This window comes from Melospiza georgiana, chromosome 3, assembly GCF_028018845.1.
Source record: "Melospiza georgiana isolate bMelGeo1 chromosome 3, bMelGeo1.pri, whole genome shotgun sequence".
In the NCBI taxonomy this organism is placed as follows: domain Eukaryota; kingdom Metazoa; phylum Chordata; class Aves; order Passeriformes; family Passerellidae; genus Melospiza; species Melospiza georgiana.
In genome coordinates this window covers 80,594,401-80,609,768 of record NC_080432.1, presented here as the reverse complement: position 1 = coordinate 80,609,768, position 15,368 = coordinate 80,594,401, and the positions used below count along the sequence as shown (strand labels likewise).

General features: G+C 39.0%; 2 protein-coding genes across 2 annotated transcripts in view; one reads left to right on the top strand and one right to left on the bottom strand.

Moving 5' to 3' along the window:
- Window positions 1-581, top strand: part of CCN6 (cellular communication network factor 6) — a 35,252-nt gene extending 34,671 nt beyond the window's left edge. The window contains exon 6 of the mRNA XM_058019929.1: window positions 300-581. Within this exon, the coding sequence (XP_057875912.1) occupies window positions 300-581 (282 nt within the window). The remainder of the gene's footprint in view (window positions 1-299) is intronic.
- A 1,122-nt stretch (window positions 582-1,703) lies between these two features.
- Window positions 1,704-14,924, bottom strand: TUBE1 (tubulin epsilon 1). The gene is made up of 12 exons (XM_058020841.1): window positions 14,900-14,924; window positions 14,753-14,826; window positions 12,902-12,954; window positions 11,731-11,788; window positions 11,038-11,153; window positions 9,916-10,037; window positions 8,460-8,647; window positions 7,473-7,648; window positions 6,561-6,701; window positions 4,894-5,034; window positions 3,455-3,629; window positions 1,704-2,390 (listed from the first exon to the last, which is right to left on the bottom strand). Exons 1-12 carry the CDS (start codon window positions 14,922-14,924, stop codon window positions 2,232-2,234), a joined length of 1,428 nt encoding a protein of 475 aa, XP_057876824.1. The 3' UTR covers window positions 1,704-2,231.
- Window positions 14,925-15,368: the final 444 nt, after the last annotated feature.

Below are 15,368 nucleotides of genomic sequence, written 5' to 3'. Positions count from 1 at the left end.
TTTTATGGGTTCTAAAATAACTCTTCTATGTTTTCTACCATTAATGTTTGTGTTTCAATAGCAAACTATAGATGTGCAATTTCAAACAAAAGAATGTAATGTCCTGAAATAGAAGTGCTGCTAATGCTATCCTGATGCACAGTCACTCTGAAAGTATCTCCTGTTTGTTGACTGACAAAGGAAAAAACAGACAGCTTTCAGACTGAGTAACTTCCAAGATATTTCTAAGTAAATGTTGCAACTTTTTCTTACATGATCTGCAATTAATGTTCAGGGTTTTCTTTGTTTTAATATTAAAGATTCCAAAGGGAAAAACATGCAAACCAACTTTCCAGCTTCCAACAGCAGAGAAGCTGGTTTTTTCTGGCTGCTCAACTACTCAAAGATATAAACTGACTTTCTGTGGAGCGTGTTTGGACAAGAGGTGCTGCATCCCTAATAAGTCCAAAATGATCACTGTACAGTTTGAGTGTCCCAACGAAGGCTTCTTCAGGTGGAAGATGATGTGGATAACATCGTGTGTGTGCCAGAGGATTTGCAGTGCTCCAGGAGATATATTTTCCCAACTCAAACTCCTATGACAAATTACACCATTGACTGCAACACAGGGAGTGCAACAGCACATTCACACCCTGAAGAGTCAGCACAACTCCCTGCCACAGCAGTGTTTATCATGAAACTACAGAAGTGAATATTCACTCATTTATTAAATAGCACCTGTAAAACGCCAGAGGGCATCTTTTTAAATGTAACTGTTTTTACATGAGGAGATACATTCCTGAGGATGTATCCGACACTAGCAGTGCTCAAACAAGAACTCTTGGTGACTGTGAAAGGTACAGCAAGAGGGCTTCATACCCCACTGTAACAAGCTTTTGCCTACAAATACAAATAGATGCTCCAACCTCTTGGGAAAAAATTGCCCTGTAATACTTCATCTATCATTCTTCATTCTTAAATTAATATTTTCTGCTATACATCTGAAATAGTAAAACACATCAATGCTGAAACATTGAAACAGAAGTTGCCAACTTCAATCTCAGACTGCTTTTTGCAACAGACAGTCTTTCTCTAGTGTCATAGATATAAATGCTGGATGTGCAAAGGAACAAGTAAGTGGGCAACTGCAGATAACAGACGCAAGACTTAAGAAAATTTATAGTTTCAGAACATTTTCTTAAAAATGCTCTCAACAAATGTTATCACAATACTTTATTGAATACTTCTGGGCTTACACATTCAAAATTGTGCTTACCTACATATCCACTCCAACTGCACTAGAAGGACTTCAAATTTCAAGAAATCAATCCATTCTGATCTGTACCAGCTCACTGGCAAGCAACTGGAAATAGCTGTACATTCTATTTTGGAAAAATTCTCACTGTAATATAAAAAGTTGCTTGATACCCCAATAATTATAAATATTAAAACATCTATTTTACTTGCATTCTTTCAAGGCTATAAGTGTTTTTCTCCAAATGGTATTAACTTCATCATAAGTGCATGTTTTGCTCAGAGGTATTCTGTATTATCTCATTATCAAGTGCAACTCAGCATTCATTAATATGAATCATTAAAATATAAATTAATATTCCAAGCATAATACTTGAAACAAAATTTATTTTTTAAAATTTTCTGTTATTGCTGATTTTGGTATTAACTGAGAATCCTCTAATATAGTTAACTACAACACAGGAGCAGAAATACCAAAATGAGAAACATAGCTTAGAGCATTCTGAAATGTCTGCTGCAAAGTGTAAGAAAGCAGTTTCATTAGAGACTTGCTTTCATCTTTGAAAAGACTACATGGGCTTTTCTTCTCTTCGTAGTTGCTTGTTAAAAACTAAATCTAGCAATGGTAATCCTTCCTTGAAGCAAGACCAACCTTTAGTTTACTGGAAGTTGAAAGTCTGAGAAAACAATTACATTTTTGGCTGCTACATGCAACCTCTCCTCCTATTCTTCACAGCATATTGTGTGTCAATTTACTCCACAGTTAGGATTACTGTCCTTACTGATACCAGCCACAATTAGGTGCCTTTAAATCTTTCTCACAGGCATGGCTCCCCACCTAATGACCACTCTTGAGGAAAGGAAGCTGTTCTGCTGGTCCCACTTTGGAATTACAATAGCCAGACAAGTTGGAAGTCATTCTGGTTAACTGAAGTGGCTGGATGTTTAGGGAAAGTGCTTATTTGTTGTTATTGTTTTTTAAATCAGTTCTTCCTTCTTTAAACAGCTATCTTCAGTCTTGAAGCATCTATTCTAGGCCCACCCTTTGTAGCATCCAATTCATTGTACTCTTCTATTAGGTCAGACAAAGAGGATACAGCTTCTGAAAAACAGCTTTGCTCCATCCCATCTATTTGCAGATAATGGTGAAGGTGAGCCTAAGAGGATTAAAAAAAAAAAATAAAAAAAAATCAGTGTTATCCTTTTCTTGGTATTTGATTGCTTTGGCTCAATAAATACCAGTTAGCCTGTACTGAAGGAGGGGGGAGTGCAAGCAGTGTTGAAATGGCACTTAGAAATTTATATCACGACATCCCTTGTTTAAAACACTCGGCAAGTTTGGTAACAATCCCCTAGTGAATCACAGTCGATATTACTGACTTCCTAAAATCCATCTTTTCATATTGTGTTCTTGGGTACACCAGACCAGCTGTGGATTGGGTTTACATGGCAGGGTTTTGGCAGCAGGGGAGTGCAGGGCTGCAGGGGTGGCTTTTGTGAAAAGATAACAGGAGCTGCCCCCACGCTGAACAGAAGCATCCCAGCCAGCTCCACTGTGGACCTGCCACTGGCCACAGCTGAGCCCACTAGTGGTGCTGGCAATGCCTCTGTGACAGCTGGGGGGTAAAAATGCTGCACAACAGCTGTGACAGAAGACTCAAGAAAATGTGACAGAAACAGTCCTGCAGACACTAAGATCAGCAAAAAAGGAACAGAATTCTGAGGCTGGGAAGAAGGCAGTGGAGTGGGGGTGAAGGTGTTTTCAGGTTTTTTTTTTTATTTTTTGCCATCCTACTCTACTATTATTTGCAATAAATTAAACTAATTTTCCAAATGCCAAGTCTGTTTAGCCCATGACAATAACTGGTGGTTGTTCTCCCTGTCTTGATCTTGACCCACCAGTTTTTCACTGTACTTTTCTCCTGTCCTGCTGAGGAACTGAAGTGAGAGAAAGCTCGGTGGACTACAAGGTTTAGATTAGATATTTGGAAGAAATTCTTTACTGTGCACTGGAACAAGTTGCCCAAAGAACCTGTGGATGCTCCATCCCTGCAAGTGTTCTTGGCCAGTTTGGATGGGGCTTTGAGTCACCTGGTCACACTAATAAAACCCTTGGGCTGTTAATTACAAACAGTCTGTTCACAACACTAAGATCTGGGTTTCAATAATGCAAGATGCTAGTGATTAGTGACTATGGACATTATAATGATAAGAATTGTACCTTTTTCTTGTAGAGCTTCATAAATCTGTCTTTGAGTTCAATGAAAGTCGGTTTTACACAGGTGTTGTTTGCTAAAGCCAGAAGGGAATGGGAATGACCCACAGGAGGTACTGAACACAAACCAGTTTTCCAGCCCTCTTGATTCCAAGAGACAAAGTGCAGAGAAGGCTTCAACCTGTGATAAAAAAATGTCATTAACTAAGAAGTATAAAGAACACAAAGGCTAACAACTAACAGTTTCAACTAACAGTCTGAAAGATTAACACTTAAGCACTCAGGATTAAGGAGGACAGTTTTAACTATCACTGTGAATAAGATACTTTAGACTTCAGACTAAACCACTTTGTCTCTATGTTAAATTTAAATTGAAAACATCAATTGTGTTATGTTAATTTAATGCATCAGGATTTGAAAAGTGAAGTTACAAGTACCTGTTTCTATAAAAGGGACTGGAAGCACTCTGAGATTTAATAAAAGGGCAGATTAATAGAGGGTAATCAGTCTACCTGTAGTTTTGAAACAAGTAAAATACTTTAGATTCCCAGAAATTTTCCCCATGCACCCCTGTCTGCCTATAAATTCCATTTTGCCTGCCTTTCCTGTTACATCTATGTAGCTCAATACTGTTAAAGAAACACAGAGTTACTGTTAACACAACACAGAGTTGTTAAAATAAAGATTATTTCCTACCTATGTGAAAGTAACCATGGAAAGAGAAGGGCCTTCTGTTCAGCAAAAACAAACTTCTACTACACAACTCATTACTCCAACATCCTTTGCTGTTGGGAGACCCCTGAAAGGGTGGACTTTGCTTTTTTTTACAATTTTGAGGAAGATAGGAGTAGCAGCTCCCTTTATTTGAAAATCCAGGAATAACTTTTTTTCACACATTACATAAGTTAGTTATGTTTTCTTCCCTTCTGTTACATGGCTTTGCAAGGGTCTTCAGGGTGAGAGAGATAGATGAGAATCTTGCTTCATGATCAGAAGGCTGGATTTATTAATTTATGATATATAATACATTATGACTATACTAATAGGAATAAAGAGAAAAGTTCAGAAGCTGCTAAGCTAAGAATAGAGTAGGAATAGAATACAAGGGAGCTCTCTGTGAATCTGTCCCAGAGAGCTTGGCCCTGATTGGCCCTTAATTGTAAACATGGAACATGGGCCAATCACAGGTGCACCTGCTACATTCCACAGCAGCAGATAACCATTGTTTACATTCTTCTTCTGGGGCCTCAGCTTCCCAGAAGAGGAAAAATCCAAAAGAAAGCATTTTTATGAAAAAATGTCGGTGACACCTTTCTAAAATTAAGAAAAGGAAGTTGGAGTAAACTGCTTTGGTATTGAAACTGTTCAAATGAAAAGCTGGAATGCTCTGGACAACTGCCAATTTCTGTACAAATCCCATGACTACTCTGTGTGGCATCACAAACCTTTCAATATTTCTGCGAAGGTCTGAAACCTGCACATTTCCTCGAACAAGAAGTGCACAGGCCAGGTAGAGGCTGTGCTTTGGATCTGCTTGAATTAGTTGATGATCTCTGCTAAACGCATCTGAGAACATCTGATCCAACCTGGGTGAAAAGAAAACAGTTATCTACTCTTACTAAAGTAGGATACAAAGGTTCTTCAGAATGCCCCCCTTCAGGGTTTAAAAGTTCATAAAATCCTGGATAAAGGTACATTTAACCCACAATCATAAATGATAGGAAAGATTCAAACCTTTAAATGTACATATGTTGGTAATAGAATTTTTAAAAACACACTAGATCCATTTTTTCCTCAACCACAAGTTACAAGCTGCTGTTGAAACAGAGAAGCTGCCTTTATAAAGGCAATTTGAGGCCAATGGTTACAAAAGTCTAAAAATTATGTAAAGGGATTTAACTACTTGGGGTTCCGGTTATGTGGCAATTTGAGTGGACAATCTCACTGGGAAGGATCTGACAAGGGATATCAAAGTGCTGACTCTTACAGAACTGATTATCTGCCTGTTACACTTCATTATTAAAAGGATCAATGAGTCATAGAACTGTATTAATTTTGATTAATGATTTGGGAAAAGACAGGCTATATCTACTTGCCTAGTCTACTTATTCTAATTTTATCACACATGACTACTTTAAAAGATGACACTGCAGATCATATTCTTTCTCTCTTTACTTCTGTAACCCAGTTTCACTGTACTGTGGGATACCAAAGATGGTGTTCTGTGGACTCACAACATCTAAGCTATTCTTTCCACTTGTTCCAAATACTGTACATTTATAATATCTATTTCTTTTTTTCTTATATCATCTCTGCCACAACCTGCCGATTACAAAAAAAAAATAAAGGGGACAAAAATATTGTCTGTTCCCACTTCATTCTGAAACATCTTTGACCACCTCCTCATAGTCAGCTACCTTCCCCCCAGCCCTATACCATATCCTCAATGTATGTTCTCAACAGATCTGACTGTCACAACTTGGAAAATAAGTGTGGTCCTGCCTTCTTCTCCACTTTGCATAATTCCATCATTTACCCTTAGCTGTCTCTACCACTATTTGTCTCTATCTCACTCTTGCTGACTGAACATAATCCACCAAACCCAGTAAAATCTATTTTTACTGGTAATTTTTCTGCTATGTCAATGGGATAAATATCTCACAAAATTTGACACATCAGCTTATCATTACAACACGATGTTAAATAGGCTCACTGCCCTCACTGCATCTCCAGACTGAAGTAAGATAAATACTGAAGTAATTCTCCAAAGAGCCTAGTTAATCCCTTGCTTGTCTTTAGACTATTTTGTCAGTCAACTGCAAGCTGTTACTCAAAAAAACTTGTGGTGTGGGTTCTAAGTAATACATTTTCCCAACAGAAACACTTCCAGCAGAGATTAAAAGCATGTCAAGTTTACTGGCACAACCATTACATAAAAAAGGGACAGCAGATGTTCCATAAATCAGCAGGACGAATTTGAAAATGTGGCAGATATACAAGTTTCAGAACTTCCACCCTTAGTTTGGCTACAGAATAGAATTTTTAGATTAAAAGTATGAAAAAATCAGAAATTAAGGTTTAAATGTGAAACTCCAATAATATTTTTTCTTACCTTCTAGATGGAACATTAACATCTGCCAGTGTATACAGAGGAGTCAAGCTTGAAACCAAATAATGAAGTCGAGGAAATGGAACCAAATTCATGCTGATTTCATTAAGATCCATGTTTAGGGAACCTTCAAATCTAGCAGAGCTGAAAAATTAACAAATTGCTATGAAACTGATACAAACTAAGTACATCACTTCTATAAGAAAGTGAAATCTATTTTCCAGCTGTTCTATACAATAAAACTGTAAAACAACACAGCATTCAAGCAAGTGTTTGAGTATTATCACAAAACTTGCACATCTGTCAGTAACAGTGCTATGTCTTACTTCTACTTCTCATTAAAGAAGAGTAAGTTACCAAGAGTGATTCCTACTTTCCCAATTGGAGTCTTTAGCATTGATTTATTATCATTATTAATGTTTAATACCACTTAATACTGGTTAATACCAGTTAATTATTACCACTTTTACTAAACAGGCTATAGTAAAACACATGTGACTTAGCATTCCTGACAAGCTGTTTAAAATAAAAACAGGCCAACCAGAAGTATAAAGTATATTTCTGGCAGCAATAGACAGTTTATGAGCACAAATGATCTGACAATATTTACAAAATAATGCCTAGAAAGGCAAACCTCTGTGGGTTACATTAGGCACTTATAAAAGACAATTTCCTTCTGCCCATAAACTTACCTCAGGTTTAAGATTACCATGGCTAAAGCAGCACCACTACAATCTGAATACTTCCAAGTACTTTAGCATTCAGTAACCACTTCTTATAAAGAGAAGACTCATATTGTAATATGAGTAATGAATGTAATTAATACTACTCAAGTTGATGCAGGCCTGCATATTTACAGCACCCACCACCTCCAGCAATCCTACTTTGCTACAGAGGAATAACCTGTAACTTTACCTGGTCAGGTTCAGCAGCAAGTTGGCTACGATGTTATTCATTGCATCAAATGGCTTCTCAGGTACTGTTTTTGCACTGCCTGCACTTGATGTTACCAAGCTGTTTGGCTTCACAGCTGATCCTAACTTCCCAGAATTGATCATCTGATGAATTTTATTAACTATCTCAAACAGAGACTTTAAAAGAGAGGAAAAAAGAAAAGCACAGAAGTAGTCTTGAGTACAGAACTTTGAAATTCAGTACAACACATTTCATTTCTAATAATCTTGAAAGCCCAGACACTGTAATGTTAGGTTAAAGATTATACCTTGATACATCTAAGTCCAACTTTTGAGCAATTCCAGTTGATTGAAGTGTTTCTAAGTCTGTGCCTTACATATCACAAATATATACACAGCTTGACTCAGAAGTTTGAATTTTATTCAATTATTCAAAATGCTTATGAAAATTTAAAAAGCAGTTTTAGAAGAGAACACCTGTGAAGCAAAAAATGTAGTTTCTAACTAAATTTTATTTTCTCTTGTTTTTTTCATAAACAAACAGCAAGACAGCCACTGAAGCTAGATTCAAATGAGTCTAGCACTTTGCAAGGTCAGGTATATCTATGATGCCCATATCACTAATCAGCACAGTTAAGCTTGTTGGAATCTGGAGAGATCAGAGGTCCTTGAAGCACCATACTAATACCATGCACAAATTGATTGTTAAAAGAATTGAAGATGCTATCTCAGTAAATAGAAGCTTTTCACTGTTTATCTTGAAATAGACATGATAAAGTTTACTCTACCTTAGTTTGAAGGAGCAGAGCAACTTTTTAGTGATACCCATGTTCATTTCAAAAGCTTGCAAGTGACTTAGAAGTTACATGATTACTTAAAAACTGAAATTATGCTTTCAGATATTTTGTACGCAAATCAGTACTGAAATGGAAGAGACATTTCCACATTCTAATAAAAAAAATTACATAAATAGTATATTATTTCTTACTTCATTCTCTATTGGTAGCACACAGTCTGCATGTTCATTAAGTTCCTTCATAGCCAGAACACTGTTATATGGAGAAGTAATAACATCATCTTCACCAGAGGGATAAACTGAAGTAACAAATCTATATACTTCTGGGAATTCCTCCTCAAGCAAGTTTAGTACAAAAGTTCCAAGACCAGATCCTGTCCCTAATTATGAATGAAGACAGAATGAGAGAAGACAGGTTCCCCACATTATCTTTGGCTCTACGACTAATGTAGGAAACATACAACTTTTCAATTATATATATTAATGAATATTTTCTGAAGCATTTGGCAGACAGTAGAGGGTACTCAAATGTAATTAAGGCAGGAAGGTTTGTCCCAGACAGGAAATTAATTATGTAATAAAATTATTTCCCACAGTATGTCAGTCAGAATGAAGAATACAGTCTCAAAAATTTCTGCAAGCCAAAATGCTCTATGATGTAACAAACACTCTTCTGACCTAGTATTTCCACTTCTTATTTTGAATTCTTTAATTTGAATTATGAAACACAACATTTGCTTAAAAGCATTGAACTGCCCCAAACAATACTATTTTCATTTTAGGGTTTCTCATTCTTCAGTAAAAACAGAACTGCCCCTTCCCCCCAGCAGACAGGCTTTTTTCCTCATTAACACTAAGCACACAGCCCTGAGTTCAAAACAGAACTGAACTGTCGTCTGTTTCTGAATATTCAGCTACATTCTCAGTGACAGACAATTTAATCTATGAACAAGACAGCAGTTTTCAGAATAACAGAAACAGTACCTCCAGGGTATCCAAAATTAAGCCACAAAAAAGGCCTTTGACAAAATCCTTGCTTCATATTTAGAGCTATTTTCTGTGTCTTTTTCCACATCATAACCAGTTATAATACATGCTACTCTCAGATTTCTGGGGTAGGAAAGCTTAATGGCAATGCAATAATGACAAAACTTATGCGACAAAGGATTCTTCCTTTTGGCTTATTAACTAACTAGATCAGATTCAAAAAAATTATGAGGAAAACAGAAAAACAAAGTTTTTCCAAAGTTAAGCAACATTAGAAGTCTCCTTCAAAGCCTTTTGGAAAACTCTTTCCCCACAATTAAAATGATTATGACAATGCTGTCAGTGTTCAGAGGTCACTGACCCTTCTTCTGATCAGTAATACCTCCGTGTTTGTCTTTGGTACCTGTCTTGACCTACTCACTGCCTCATGTTTAGAATTTTAGCTGCATTTTTGTTCTGGGTAGCACATCAGAGCTCCTCAATGCTCTAATATAACTAGTGATAAATAATTACAGGTCCACTTAATTGTACTATGTTAATTTTTTAAATCTTCATTCTGAATGATGTAGATTATTATACTGATTTTATTTTCAAGATCCATGTATTTTCTTTTTTCATTTGTGGCTACTGCAGTCATACTCCCCATAAAAAGATTACTTACCACCTCCCATGGAATGAATTATAAAGAAACACTGTAGACAGTCACAATGTTCAGCAGTTTTTCTCAGCTTTTCCATTATGCTTTCCCGGTACTGACAGCCATATATCTTATGACCTACAGCCCTGAGGATATGAAAAGTACTTTAAAACCTCCCCCTAAAAAAATCAAACTTTAAATTTTAAATCCTTTTATGTGACATTTTAGAGTTTAGGGTCCAAAGCTGGGTGCAACACCTCATCTGTGAGAGTTTCTAAGTTGTGACTACATATGAGCATATGGGAGTCAGGACACGGTTTTAAACTGGAGGATGCAAACAGGTCTAAGTTCACAACTTTGGAGTATACACTTATTATTCTGTACTGAAAAGGAAATAAACTCCCATGCTGGATAATCCAATAGTAGTAATGAAAGCTACATAGTCCTTAACAATAAAGATATCCCTATGTAAGAAATGTACAGATAATCTTTCGAGTACTATGCAAGTCAGTTGCTACTAGTAACAAAAAACCCCAAACAGCTCATTTTCAACACACTTGTCTGCTAGATGGTAAAGTTGGTATATAGTAAAGATTGCTTTACTCTCCATATTGCACTCTTTTTTGGTACATTTGCTGGTGATTCGCTTTCCAATCTGTAGTGCACTGAACATTATTAGAGCACCTTAAGGTCTCTGTGAAAATTTGGAATTCATTATGTTAACCAATCTTTTTCTGAATTTTTCTTTTGGTAATGTAGTTTATATGCATGAAGTCAGACTCCGCTTAGAAATCAGAAGTGCATTTGTTCAGATATCTCATTTCCACAGTAGCTGCACAGTCTCAAGCTAGATTATAGCTTCGACTAAGCAATGAAAGTAGCTGAATGCCAAAGAAACAAAAATAAAAAGCGTGCTCTTTTGTAAAGAAAATAAAAAAAGAAGAAAAAAGAGAAAAACTGATATATCAGCAGAATTATTCTTCTGTAAAAGCATTTTCAAAGCCCTCCTCCAGGCAAGAGTGACTCCAAGTTTGCTGGTAAAATGCTGCAGCTCTCCAGGTGCAGAACGAAAGCTACGGTTTTCATTCCCCCTTTCAAATGCCATCTAATTAGTTGCTAAGAAATGTGTTCTAAAGAGGTTCTCACCAGTTGTTTCCTGAACCAGAAACATCTGTGATAAGCTGCTTGCTATCAAACACATCCCTCAATGGTCCCTGTAGAATTTCATTTACCACACCCTCCTCCATGTCAATCAACAGCGCCTTCAAGAATGGAAAGAATTTAAATTCAGTCAGTAAGCAAACCACCCTTAAAATAATCACGCAAAGAAATATGAAATTATTGACAATACCAAAGGAATTCTGTTTTCACTCTGCTCCACAGAAACCTTTTCCCACCCTAGTTGTTAACTAGGAGACCAACTAGACTCACCTTAGCTAATTTGCTAGTTGTTTGATAGGACTGCATTTCAGATGAAATTTTGTTAAAATTTTATAATGTTTTGTCCCATTAATATAGGGACAAAATTAATAGGAATAAAAAAATTAAAACATTTTTATGTTTCAAGTTTCCTTGCTTCTTAATCATTTAAAGTGGCTCAAAGAAACCCAACCCTTAGTTAATAATATCTGCAATCATTTTATTAAAATTCCAATATGACTTACTCAACAAGACTGGCAGCAAACTGTACTTACTGCATTAATAAAAGTTAATATTAGAAATCTAACTTTCAAAGCAATACTTATACCTGCATGCAATTTTAAGAACTTCATGAAAATTCCCACACAGTTGGGCATAAATATTCAAAGTAAAAACAGTGACCTTTATAGATTGCCTTACTCGTGCTTTTAAAGAGCAGATTTTTCCTCTGTAAATATCAGGACCATTATCACCACTTCTGAAAATAAAAAAAACGCAGAAAAATCAAAGATCATATTTGCAGCATAAAAGATATACTACAATAAAATTTTATCGCTTATATATTGTGTTTGGAGGACTATGACAATGCAAACAAACAGAAACACCCTGAACATGCTGCTAATAGCTTATAATTCCTGAAAGTAATGCAATTACAGGACATGAACTCAACCAGAATTATCCTAAACATTACTTCAAGAAGCTGAAAGATAAGCGTAGAAGTTTACTCTCAGATACAGCCTCTGCTTAGTAGCAATGCTACAAGCACTGCCAGAACTGGAAAGGATTATCTTTTATCAGCATGTGATACCTGTATCCACACCAAACAATGGAAAAAAGCCACCCCTGAGCTTTTCAGTGGGAGCAGTACAACACTGTGCTTGTGCTCCAGGTGTGAAAGCTCTGTAACTGCACCAGCACAGTGCTGGGCTTGACTTATCCTGCTTATTATGATTTACCAGTTCAGAAATCCTGCTGGGCTAACATAGCTAAATCCTCCTTCTTTCCCAGGATTGGTTGTACTGAGCCAACATAGCAGACTATACATGATACAATTTTCCCACTCAAATGATGAGACAATATAGTTTGGTCTGGCCAAACTATATTCAGCACAAGGAGAGGAAAAAAGGCAGGGATACTGGAACACTGATCTTATTTCCTCTTCCATTACTTACCTAATCTGGGAGCTGGCCAAGGCTAAATTTAAAGTATCTCTTAAGACCATACTACATTTAGCCACCATTATATTCACAAAATATCAGCTGAAATTCAGCACCGATGTTCTGAGCCTACTGAGTCCCATCAAGGACAAGGGGAAGAGAGTACAGGGCTGCACTAGATTAGTCAAGAATTTTCCAATTTGTCACTCAAACATGGTCTCTAGGTGAGCAGCTCACAGCAGCCTCCAATACCCATGTGATTCCTCTAGCCTACACAACACCTGCAGGACAACACTATAGCACCAGTAAATCCTCCTAGAGAATTCCTCTTCAGGGACTAACACAATTCAAAGAGGAAATAAAACCAACCCCAAAACAATGTTTATTTTTCTGATCTACCATGTAATCTCATGAACTGGTTGATAAAAACTTACCTTGTATCTACATTCCTAAAGAAACTGCTTAAGGCTTCATCATAAATTCCTTTCTGAAAGGAAACAACGCAAATTTATGTGTAATGTCAAAAATTCTCAGTGTTTTTTCATGGAATAATTTAAGTTGGCAGGGACCTCTGAAAGATACCTGTCAAACTTCACAACTTGGAACTGAGTGAACATCTCTGTAGAACCCAGCTAGTTCTAGTCATCTCCAAAAAGAACATTTCATTGAAATATCAGCTTGTTATTAAAAACTGAGAGAATGTAACTAAGAAATTAATTTTTCAGCACAAGATTAAGCAACTGTAGTAGTCTACTGAAGATCCCAATGCAATGATTAAATTGAAGAGCTGCTCTTCAGCTGACTCAGTTCATCACTGATACAACTCTCAGTTCATCATGAGTTCCAAGCCTGTGATACCAATGCCCATGGAGTCCTGCAAAGAGGACAGCCCAATCACACTGATTCCTGAACTCCCTGCCAAGGGTTCAAGGGGTTCAATGGCAGTTACTTACCCCAACATAAAACTAAAGAGATCTGACAAGTTTAAGTACCTTAAGTGCTTTATAGTCACAGCAAGAAGAGTGTGATTTTGTTCAGGGTACTCAGCACAATCCCATGCCCTCCTCATGTTGCTATTTTGGTCAGTAAAACTGTACAGCAAGCCATGGCATAAGCCAACAAGGAAAACAATGGTGGGCTTTGGGGGTGTCCTCTTTTGCTTTACTGCCAGTGGCAAAGTAGCAGCACTGAACAGCCCTCACCGTGTTGTTAACAGCCTCAGACCTGCTAATGCCTGGCTGTAGGCAGACACACTGAGCTTTCAGGGTGCAAATGCTGAAGAAAGCTGGCCAGAATTAGTGATCACAGAATATTCTGAGTTGGAAGGGATCCAGAAGGAACACACAGTCCAACTCAGCCCTTCAAGCCCTTCAAAAGACACCCCAAGAGTTGCACCATGTGCCCGACAGTGTTGTCCAAATGCTTTTTGGGCTCTGACAGTCTTGGTGCCGGGGAGTCTGCTCCAGTGGCCAACCACTCCCTGGGTGAAGAACCTTTTTCTAATACGTAACTTAAATGTTCCCTGACACAACTTCAGGCCATTCCTTCGGGTCCTGTCACTGGTCATGACAGAGATCAGTGTCTGTCCCTCCTCTTCCTGTCAGGAGAACATTGCAGACTGCCATGAGACCCTCAGTCTCCCCCAGGCTGAACAGACCAAGTGACCTCAGCTGCTCCTCATATGGCTTCACCTCAAGACACTTCACTATCCTCGTGGTCCTTCTCTGGACGTTCTCCAACAGCTTGATGTGGTTTTTTACATTATGGCACCCAAAACTGCCCCCAGCACTGGAGGTGAGGCTGCCCCAGTGCAGAGCAGAGCAGGACAATCCCTTCCCTTGCCCAGCTGGCCACGCTGAGCCTGATGCCCCCAGGACACCACTGCCCTCCTGGCTGCCAGGGCACTGCTGACTCATGTTCCTCTTGCCATTGACCAGGACACCCAGGTCCCTTTCCACAGCACTGCTTCCCAGCCTCTCATTCTCCAGTCTGTCCGTACATCCAGCGTTGTCCCATGGCAGATGCAGGATGCGCTAATCCCCGTTAAACTTCTCACGGCTGGTGACTGCCCACCCGGATTTAACGGGGTCCCTTGAGAGTTAAGAGCTAACCTTACGGTTTGTTTTCATGATTAGTGAAACGGCACAAGAAGCCGGGAGTGGTTGTGCCCACAGTGAAGCGCCCTTGGTTTAAACAAACAAACCCAGCGCTCTGCAGCCACAGCGACGGACGCGGGCGGCAGCGAGGGCGGCTCGCCCGGGCCGGCGGGGCAGCGGCGCCCTTACCTTGTTGACGGCGGCGTGTTCCCGCAGCGCCAGGTCCCAGAAACGGCATCCCACCTGGTTCCCGCACTGTCCCACTGCAAAGGGGAGAGACACGGCTCAGGCACGGGGAGGGGCCGGCGGGAGGCCCGGGCGCCACGACCCCCTTACCCTGCACCACCACCGACTGGGTCATGGCAGAGCCGCCGGCGCAGGCCTCTTTCGAAATCGGCGCCCGGAAGCCGCGCCCCCAAAGTTCCTGCGGTGGAACGTCCCAACCGGCGCTTCAGCTGCGGGCGCTCGCCGGCTGCCGGCCGCGAGTGGAACGTGCCATTAGGGAGCGGGGGGAGGAGAGCGGGGGGACAGCACGGGGGTGTGGTGAGGTTTTCATACACTCGGAGGGTCTGAGGGGGACGTGAGAGGGGCTGCGGGGTCTCGGCTGAGGCCCAGATACAGGAGGCCTGACAAAAACCCAACATAAAGTCTCTGTACAAGAGAACAAAAGTATTTCCATGCGCTACAGTTCATTATCCTTTATGGATAAAATGTTGCAATAATAAAGCGCTTTATTTTCCCCAAATACATAATTCAGAAAGATAGCGTGAAATGTGTGAAACGGTATGAAAATACAAACTAAAAA

Bases quoted from the DNA above. Each gene is read 5' to 3' on its own strand.
- TUBE1 (XM_058020841.1), bottom strand. From the start codon at position 14,924: ATGACCCAGTCGGTGGTGGTGCAGG. The intron at 11,154-11,730 runs GTAAGGCAATCT...CCATTCTTGAAG, and splicing joins TCTGCTCTTTAAAAGCACGA to GCGCTGTTGATTGACATGGA. The intron at 5,035-6,560 runs GTAAGAAAAAAT...CTTTTCACCCAG, and splicing joins GTTAATGTTCCATCTAGAAG to GTTGGATCAGATGTTCTCAG.